The 10,552-nt window shown below is 44.9% G+C and overlaps 1 protein-coding gene and 1 non-coding gene across 2 annotated transcripts in view; one reads left to right on the forward strand and one right to left on the reverse strand.

The window, feature by feature from the left end:
- Positions 1-10,552, reverse strand: part of SEMA5A (semaphorin 5A) — a 456,698-nt gene that overhangs the window by 16,492 nt on the left and 429,654 nt on the right. Inside the window, exons 18-19 of the mRNA XM_011371413.2 lie at positions 3,080-3,305; positions 2,020-2,238 (exon numbers count right to left, since the gene is read on the reverse strand). Coding sequence (XP_011369715.2) covers positions 2,020-2,238; positions 3,080-3,305 — 445 coding nt within the window. The remainder of the gene's footprint in view (positions 1-2,019; positions 2,239-3,079; positions 3,306-10,552) is intronic.
- On the forward strand, positions 4,999-5,117 carry LOC111746457. Its single transcript, XR_002783120.1, has one exon. It is a non-coding gene; the product is annotated as a 5S ribosomal RNA (ribosomal RNA).

A 10,552-nucleotide genomic window follows, 5' to 3' on the forward strand; every position in this document is an offset into this window, starting at 1 on the left:
GATATAAACCTAAAAGCAACAAATGAGCAGGACAAACAAACAGAGACTTGTGGACATGGACTATAGACTAGTGGTTATTAGTGGGGTGGGGGAGGAGGGGGGAGGTAGATAAGGTAAAGGGGGTCATATGTAGGGTTTAGGGGGAGGGCGAAGTGGGTAAATGGGATCAAATATATGGTAGCTGAAGGAAACTGGAATTTGGGTTTAAATACACAATAGAATATATAGATATCAAATGATAATGTACACCTGAAAATTATTTAATTGTATTAACCAATGTTACTTCAATAAACAATTAAAAAAAAATTGAAGAACTCAGAAAGTCACTTGTACCTACTGAAACATGCTACACTTTCATGCTTCTGTGCCTTCAAAACGCTGTGCCCGGTGTCTGGAATGAGCCCCCATTCCCCATCTCTGCTGGTCTGTTTGGCCAACTCCTGTCTGTCAATCAAGACTGAGCTCAGGGTCAGCCTGTAGCTGCCATGATTCTGGGGCAGTGGGTTCTTGGCCGATGTAACCACTGCATCTCGTCAGCAGCCCAGTAGCTGGTGACCACGCTGGATGGCATCATCCACAGGCTGCCTCCTCACTGACCTCTGGGCTCCTTCACTGGACCACACCACTGCATCCTTCTTAACCCTGTGAACAGCGCACGGTGGACCATCCAGATGTGTTTGCTGATAACTGAATGAAGGCAGTTGAATAACCAACTGCTGGTTCTGCCGTCATTCAGCAAACAGTCAGTGGTCAGTGTTCCCGGAGTCTGCCAGGCCCGCGCTGGGGGCCGAGGGCCCTGCAGTGAATGAGTGAGACCGTCACCGCCCTCCCGGCCCTCTGGAGCTTTCACTCTGACTGACCCAAGGCAAAAGCAGCACACACAGCTGTAGACCAGCACTCAGGATGGCCGGAGGGATAGGGTCAAAGGTCTTCTGACAGTGGGCAGCTCAGGTGGAAGAGAGAAGGGCGACAGCCACACCCCGAGCTGGGAAGGAGGAGAGCAGAGAGGACAGAGAGGGGCCGTGGGGCTGTGTCGGCAGACAGGCCGTGGACGGGGGCTCTTTTAGCTCATTTTATTAACCTCTTGCCTGCTGGGAGCTCTGTAGCATGAGGAGCGAGGTCTCGGGAGGAAGGCTCAAACAGCACAGCTTCCGTCAGCTCCGGAAGAGAAGGGTGTGTGTTTGGAGGACCGAACCCAAGAGAGAGTGGACCCCTGCTGACTGCGGGCCCTTGGTGGGTCACCCGGGATACCTGTCACGCTGGAGGAGTAATCTGGTGACTAAAGACCAATTCCCGCAGGGCTTGGCCCGTCGGAGCCTGGGAGGGGGCCAGCCTCCACTCCCAAGGCAAGGACGGGACTAGCTTCTCCGTTAGGGACAGTGCCCAGGCCCCACGGCACTTACAGGGGCTCACGAGAAAGATTTAGTTTCCTTTCAATTGCAAGAAATAAATGAATACAACCCAGGCTTGGTTACATTTGTTTTTCTACCACTGTGGATGGCATATGTAATCTGAGATGTACACATCCGTATGCATGCGTGCGTATATATACAGGCATCCCTCGTTTTATCGTGCCTCGCTTTATTGGGCTTGGCAGATATTGTGTTTTTTTTTTTTACAGTTGAAGGCAAGATCTTCCAACAGCAAGAACAGTACAACTCTCTGAGGGCTCAGATGAAATTAGCATATTTTAGATGAAATTAGTACATTTTAATTAAGGCATGTACATTATTTTTTAGATACGATGCTATTATGGCTCACTTAATAGACTACAGTATAATGTAAACATACCTTTAGATGCCCTGGAAACCAAAAAAATGCATGTGACCTAATTTATTGCCTTATCTGCTTTACTGAGGTGGTCTGTGGTCTGGAACGGAATCCTCAGTGCCTCGCAGATATGCCCACGTATCCATCACTCGGGAAGCCAGGGAAGCTGGCCGAGCCTCCCTCGCTCAGGAAATCTTCTACGGCCCTCGACTTTTCAGACTTTTTGTCGAGATTCCGCAGTCCGCTCACCTGGGCAGGGCAGAATGTTGCACTCCTGGTACTCCAGGGCCGGGCCGAGGCAAGGCGTGCCCCCGTGCTTGGGCTCGGGGTTGTTGCAAGCCCGCTTCCGGTTCCGAACGCCCCGGCTACAGTCACGGCTGCACTGTGACCACGACGTCCAGGCCGACCAAGCCCCGTTGACCGTGTGGGCGGAGTATCTGCCAGCACGCAGGAAGTCGCCAGAGAGGCCTGCCCAGGAAAAGCGGGACACGTGATTCTGTGTGTTCTGCAGGTAACGAGGGTCCAGACTAACTTTCATTCTCCAGCAGCTGCTTTACTTGTTTTTATACTTCAAAAGTAAAATAAATAAATAAATAGATAGATAGATAGATAAATGAATAAATAGATAGATAGATAAGTAAATAAATAAATAGATAGATAGATAAATAAATAAATAGATAAATAAATAAATAAAAACTAAAAAGCAGGTGTGTGGTAACCTCCGGTAACTCAAGCTTCTTTCTCTGCAGTAGATATTAGATAAGGATGCAAATAGGAACTCAACCTGAGAACGTGGCGGGGAAGGCTTCACACAGGTTATATAGGTCTTCTGTTTGCAGTTCATTACTTTTAACAAGAAAATTTTGCACAGAAAACACCTTCTCCTCTCAGGAATTCTAAACAAACTTCCCTTGGACACCAGGAGGTAGGTGGTGCTTGCCGTTGAGATAAAGAAAAAGCTCACTGCAGTTTATACTTTGGGCCCGAAGAACAGCGGAAGGTCGCCCCTTCTGCAATATGCTTTCTGATGCTAACTCAGTGTCCCACAAACTGTCGCGGACCTATTATCGCCAGTGTTCTTTTGAGGGCTGAAGTCACAAGACCACCTCAGTACCTAACTGACTTTTTATAGGAAGGCTCTTCCCCATCAACTGGCCGTAGAGCCAGTTTTCTCCAGAGGGACTGTTATTATAAAGATCACTAAGTCATCAGAAGGAAAAATCCACCCCCCGGCTCTTCTAGGTGCTCAGAGATGAGGTCCCGCTCCTGACCGCAGAGGCGAGTGGGTCCCCGTGGAGTCCCTACTCACCGTCTGTGGAGCAGCCGCTGGTTCCGTCGCTGGAGCAGTACCGCATTTCGATTCTCTGCCTCCCCACTTCCAGCAAATTCGGATCTGGCAGGCGGGCTTTGCACGTGTACCGGAACCGCTGCTCGTAGTGGCCGCCGTTGTCGGAGATGTTGACGGGCGTCCAGGGCGTCCATGGCGTGGTCTTCTTCAGCTCGGGGCACGGGTTGGTGTTGCAAGGCTGGTACTCCTGGAAGAGCAAGGAGCGGTGTGTGCTCGTCGTCGGGGTCGCCTGCCTTCACGGAAAGTCAGGCCTCTCTGACACCTCGCAGCCTAACACACCCGCCGGCTACTCCACAAGGCTTAAAATACAGTCTTGTTACATGAGGCGTTTAAGAGAATGTGCCGTGTTCAAGTCAGATGCAAAAGCAGTCTGCATCAGCTCTCCCGAGGCAACAGTGAAAACGACACAATAAACGTAATTGTATGTGAACGAGAAGCGTGATCCCATAAAAATCATCTTCGTTCACTTAATGAGTACCCATCAATGATGGTAAATGTAGCTGTCTTCCTTAAAAGAATACAGTAACACGATGGCACCATCACTTGTGTTTCGGGCCACACTGTGTTCAGTTTGAGGTTAAATGAATGTTTTAAGCTCTAGAATCGGAGTCGGAGCGTTACACTGATGGGCACGTGGCTGCCACCTTGTGTACCTCTGAGTGGATGAGAGGTCGTCACAAGGTTTCCCTGCTTTACACGTCAGCGCCTTTTGTCAGAGTTTCCCCCCAGCCCCTCCCTTCCAGGTGTCTCCCTCCTAAGCACAGGTGGGCAGGTCCTGGGAGCTGAGCTGAGAGATTTGAGGGTCTGGTGGAGGGGGCACCGTGTGTGTTGGGGGGATGGAATTTAAGGCTACAATTACGAAGCTCCACCCGAAGCCCTAAAATATTTGGGGAAAATTTTAAACACTGTGTCTCCAGAAACAGGGCGGAATATAAGGGCTACCGGGGTAGACCTCAGAGAGAGCACCGCAACATGATCCCACCATTCGACAGCGAACGGTGTTTCATTAGGAGAAAAACCCCCGACACGTGATACACTCAGTGGTGGCGATCCTTTCAAAATAATTTTTATCATGTTAAACACACATGTAAAGCAAAAGTGAGCTATCTCCCTAACCTCTATGATGAAAAAGAGAGCTGTTCTTTCCTTCCCCCATCAACTTTAGTCAAATATTTTGAGATTTATCCCGTACAGCTAACAACTAGAATTTCCCACTAGGCATCGTCCTTTAACTGTGCACCATGGGAAAAGAGGATTTAGCTCTTCACGCCCCACGGACGCGCCCTCCTACTTCCCATCATTTCCATGCACTTGAACTTTTGGTTAGGTCGAAGGCCAGTGCTTGCACTTCGCGCCAAGGGAGGACCCCCCCTCCACCTGAGGGGTGTGCCGAACTGTAACTGATTTCTGTTTCTTGTCCCATCCAACTCAAGGATGCCCTTCTGGGGGGCTGGATGTTTAATCTCTATGACCTTGTCAATAGTTCGCCCTCTTTAGTATTGCATTAGTGAGTTTCCAATAGTAGTTGTGTGTGTCCACACCACTAGCTTTACCTGGAAGTCTATTAAAATCTTTATTTTGTCACTATTCCAATTATTTTAACTAGTTTTATTTACTCGTAACCCATCTTTTGTGTTTTTGTTGTTTTCACAAGGGACACTACTCAGGAGTCCTTCACGTTTGTGACATCGAAGCCTTTTAATGGAAAGTGGGTGAAGTGATCTCATGGCTTCTCTGATTTAACCGCTCCCACTGTCCCTCCCCAGTCTCACGGGGGCCACCTCCACACCGGCACCCGTGGGAAGGCAGGGGTCTGCCCTTGTCTTTGCTTATAGCGTCTTTTGGATGTTGCCTCCTAAATGAAAAAATAGCTCCAACGAGTCTACGGCCACGCCACCCTGAACAAGCCCGATCCCATCTGATCTCGGAAGCTAAGCAGGGTCGGGCCTGGTTAGTACTTGGATGGGAGACCACCTAGGAAGACCAGGTGCTGTAGGCATAAAAAAAAAAAAAAAAAGGGATTGTAAACTGATAAGGTCCTTGCAATCTGTGAGGTCAACCAAGGGTTACCTTGCCTAAAAAAAAAAAAAAGAAAAAAAGGAAAACATAGCTCCAATGAATGGCATACATCCAGTCATGTCAGAAACTACGCTTGTTGCTCTCTCTGCTTGTCACTTGAAATGGAAGCCATATGACAGGACTGCAATCGGCCTTGCCCGGGCTCTCCGGGCCTACAGTGTGGCAGCACTGTCATCTCCAGATTGAAATGCCATGTGCCACTGTCTGCCCTTCACCAGCCTGTGCCAGCCTAGTTGGGCAAGAGTCCAGGGGCTCCTTGCTTAAATGGACTTACAGAATATGCTGTTTATGGACTCCTGCTTTAAAAGTGTAGGTCTTTAAGTATTAATAAGTCCAACATCACTTATAAATTCTACTATCCCACATCTTAATCACAAATAGAGAAGAGAGTCCCAACAATTTTTGCTTTCTCACAATAGAACTTTTATCTTTTCTAAGGAGATGAGGTTCTGTTTTTTGAAATATATGAGTCACAAATCTATTTTAAAGCTGGCTCAAGGGCCTGAGGTGGCCGCTGTGTGCTGGTGACATGCCCAGCAGGGGCAGGGGCTCACATGTCCCAGAGGTCAGCACAGTTCAAGGATAAAGAAGATCAATCCAGGCTCATTAGACCTAAGCCTGCGATAACAAAGTCTGTTCTTTTGTTCATTATGTCCTCATGGCACAAACTTTAACATGAGACTCAGGACTTTCTCCTTTCAACGGCTGAAAAATGACATGACCAATCTGTTCTATATTAATGACCAAAATTATGAAGTCATTCAAGTCAATGGTGAGTAATTATAGGACTTAACTGAATCTCATACGTTACAATTTATGGATGAACTGTTGCCATAAGTACTCAAACTTGAATGGACCTTCAACAGCATTACGTTTAATGCTAAAGAAAGAAATTATTTTAAAAGCAATTTCAGGGAGCTAATTGCCGCATGGGATTCTTAATAGTCTAATGGGAAATATTAAGTAAGAATGCTTACTGAAATCAATCCCATTTCTGGGTACATATGCAAAGGAATTGAAATCAGGATCTCATAGAGATATATGAACCCAAATATTCATGGCAGCATTACTCATGTGGATAAGATATGAAAACAAGCTAAGTATCTATGAGCAGACGAATAGATAAAGAAGATGAGGAATACACACATGTATGCGATGCAAAATTCGGCCATGAGAAAGAAGGAAGTCCCGCCATTTGGGACAACTTGGATGGACTTTGAGGGCATTCTGCTAAGTGACATAAGTCAGACAGAGAAAGGCAAACTCTGTATGACATCACTTAAAACTAGAATCTAAAAAAGACCTGAAACAAATATAATATTGTATTCCAATCGCAGTTTGTTTGTTTGTTTGTCTGTTTTTAAAGACAAACTCAGAAAGACAGAAAGTAGGGTGGTGGGTATGACCTTCCAGTTATAAGACGAATGAGTCTGGGATCTAACATACAGCATGGTGATTACAGCTAATAACACTGTGCCATATACTTAAATGTTGCCAAGAGAGTAGATCTCAAATGTTCGTACCACATAAAAGAATGGGGACCCCTGTTTCACTCTTTATATTTCCTTCGAAAACACGAAATCAAGACACTGGTGTTAGCATCAAGACAGAAAAATGAAGCAAAGGAATGGAATAAAAAGCTCAGAAAGAGATCTGCATGTATATGGCTTATTCATTTTTGATAAAAGTTCAAAGCCAATATTGTGAAGAAAGTGGTCTTTCAGCAAATGGTGCTGTCATAATTGGATAGCTATATGCAAGGACTTTGATCAATAACTTTGATCAGTAACTTGCTTCCTCAAAGATAATAAACTCGAACAGAACATAGACCAATATCTAATACCACAGACCTTCTAGAAGAACGCAGAAGGACATCTCCATGCCTTCAGGTTAAGCAGAGATTTCCTAGACACAGTGCCAAAAGCATCACTCGTAAAAGAAAGAAAATAAGTTGAATTAATCAAAATCAAGAACTTCTGCTGTTTGTGAGATATCGTTAAGAGAAGACAAGCCACACACTGGGTGGGAAGATCTGCCAATCAGATATCTGATCAAAGAGTCATATCCATTATGGATTTAAAAATTAAAACTGGGTAATTAAAAAAAACTTAATATAAAAATTACCAAGTGTTACGAATAGACGTTTCATCAAAGATATAGAGATGGCGAACAAACATATGTAACGTTAATGCTCAACATGAGTTTTTAGGAAAAAAAATTAAAACCACAGGTAAATCGGCACACAGCTATTAGATATCAGAATGGCTAAAATAAAACAAAACAGAAGATACCGAAAATCTGACAACACCAACCCTGGTGAGCTTACTCCCTCAGACTCTGCAGGTGGAAATGGAAAGTGGCACAAGCTCTTTGAAAACTATTTGACATTTTCCTAAACACACACACTTATCATATGACAGCCACTTTCCTCCTACATATTTATCCAAGAGAAAAGAAAGGATATGTCCATACAAACACTTGCACATGAATGTACCTGACAGCTTTATCGTAATAGCCAAAACCTGGAAACAAGCTGCACGTCCATCAGCCGATGAATATCTGAACGAATGATCTTATATTCCAAAAACAGAAGTCTACTCAGCAATTAAAGAAATAAACTGTTGATACATACAACAACATAGAAGAATCTGAAAATAATTATGCTTCGCGGAAGAAGCCAGGAGTGACACTGTATGACTCCACTCACACAAAACTATGAAAAATGAAAACTGATGTAGGGTCAGCGAGCAGGTCAGTGGCTCCTTGGGACAGGAGAGGACACAGGCGGATGAGGAAGGGCCTACAAGAAGGAACAAGGAAACTTTTGGGTTGATGGACGTGTTCATTCTCCTGATTGTGCTGATGGGTTCGTGAATGTACGCACTGGTCAACACTTATCATACTTTATACTTAAATGTGTAGTTTATTAAATGCCAATCATGCCTCAATAGAGCTATTAAAAATTGCACGGACACAGAAAAACAAGTCTTTTTCGAGTAAATGGTGGTTACCTTGCTGATTTAGAAATGATGTTTAAAACAAATGTATTTACACATACCCGCACACATTGAAATTAAAGTTTTGTTTTCATGGCATTCATGTTTGAATATTTGGGACTGAGTATAACTAATCATTTGTAGATAAACGCTTCTTAAACACAAAATGTGCATCAAATCCAGTTTTACTTGTCATCGCATATGCCTGGAAAATGCCATTTCCTAGCGCACAATCAGCCAGTGCAGGAACTACACGCTATAGCACATATACACGTGTATCAGCTGCATTCTTTTAGAATCTTACTTCTCTCTAATCAGTCTCTTTAGCTGCAGGACACTTTCACGTTGGTACAGGTCTTTGAACATGAAGGAGTTTCAAGCCCCTTCCATGAGGCTCAGAGAAGGTCGTGAGTCACAGGATGGCTTGGTGGGAAAACTCGGCCCCAAAGTCAGCGTCTTACTCACTCACTGTCCAACCCTCTGCAAATCTTTACACATTTGGAACACGTCTTAATCCCTTCAGGCTGCTGTAACAAAATTCCACAGACCGGATGGTATATAAACAACAGAAACTTATTTCCCATACTTCTAGAGGCTGAAAGTCCAAGATCATGGTGCCAGAGAGGGTGAAGAGAGGGTCTTTTTCCAGCCTGCAGACCTCTCCCTGTGTCCTCACATGGCAGAGGGACCGAGGGAGCTCTTTGAGTCCTCCTCTGTAAGGGCACTAATCCCCTCCCTGAGGGCTGCATCCTCATGGCCCAATCACTTCTCAACGGTCCACCTAAAACCATCGCCTTGGAGATTAGGTTTTCGACACGTGAACTTTGGGAGGACAGAGACATTCAGCTTAGAGCAGAACACATCCCAACAAATAGCAAACGAGGGGTCACATAAGATGATCTCAAAGCACACTAAATATATTTTGGGATCCGCAATCTTCGTTTTGATCTTTTCCACTGACTCACATTAAATATTCAGTGCCTGCGCTTGAGTCTGGTTCATAGAAGGTGAAAAGACTTGATATTCAAAACGTTGCATGACAGTCTACGCTAGCTGCTCTGAAGACAGGCTGATGATTTAGAGATTTTTAAGAATATCCCTAATTTCTTTCCATTGCGACTGGTCATAAAGACTCAAGGGAATGAAATAGAAATATTTTTTAAAATGTAAGCAGTATTGTCATGAAAAGTGACAATCCTGAGGAGGAATGCTCGCCTTCTCTATGCTCTAACTGCTTCATTTCGGCGGGTTTCTTCGGAGCAGCCCCAGCTTTGTCTCTGCCCCTCTCATGACGCTTAACTGTGCCACTTGTTTGCACAGGTGTCTCCCCAGCCTGTGAGCTTCCGGAGGACAAAGTCTAGGGTTGATGCCTGTTACCGGCACCTTTGCCAGCTCCCAAGAGGGAGCGGAGTGAGCTGAACGTCTCAGGGGCTTTCGAATGGGGGCATTCACGTTCAGCCTGCATGCTTGTAAGTGCAGATAAGCAAGTGAATATTTTCACGCTAAGATGTGTGTCTGTGTGTGTGTGTGCATACATACGACATGAGGCCGGCTGTCATCCTTGCACGTTATTTTGGGCATTCCTTTGGATAACACCATAGGAAGCCCAAAAGAATAAGAAAATCAGTGTGGTCACTGAAAATATTTATGAGAGAGGCTGTGACTTGTGGGCGCTCTATAAACTTACATCTCAAATGAGACGATCCATTGATTTATTTTAGTCTCTCACTATAATGCCTTTTAATTCTTAGTCTCTGAGAGTAAACACCAGGAATTCAAACATTTATTTTTCTTCTGGCAAATGCTCTGCAATGAGGAGAGAAAGCATTTTCAATTGGAAGTGAAAATCTATCATGGGGAGACTGTTTCCTTCCCAAATGGACAATAGAAATGGGTGACACTGAGCAAAGGAGTCCATTGTTCACTTCCGTTCCTCCGATTTTTAATGGGAAAATGTTTATTGGTAATACACTTGCTTCAGAAAAATGCAATAATTTGTACATATTTTAAGAGTTCTTATGAAGAATTTTGGAAGAACCAGAGTAAATGACGCAAACCAAAATGAGGTTGTTTTATTTCAGATTAAAGCTTTGGCAGGACAACTCTAGGGCACTACTTTTAAAGTAATATATGGGAGTAGTTGCCCTAGATTCTTATAAGCAGTGGTCCCCAACCTTTGTGGCACCAGGGACAGCTGCTCCTATGAGAATCTAATGTCTGATGATCTGAGGTGGAGCTGAGGCGGTGATGCTGGCGCTGGGGAGCAGCTGCAAATACAAAATGTAGCTTTGCTTGCCCACTGCTCACCTCCTGCTGTGCGGCCTGGTTCCTAACAGGCCACAGAGCTGTACCGGTCTGC

The sequence above is a fragment of the Pteropus vampyrus genome, unplaced genomic scaffold (assembly GCF_000151845.1).
Source record: "Pteropus vampyrus isolate Shadow unplaced genomic scaffold, Pvam_2.0 Scaffold190, whole genome shotgun sequence".
Taxonomy (NCBI): domain Eukaryota; kingdom Metazoa; phylum Chordata; class Mammalia; order Chiroptera; family Pteropodidae; genus Pteropus; species Pteropus vampyrus.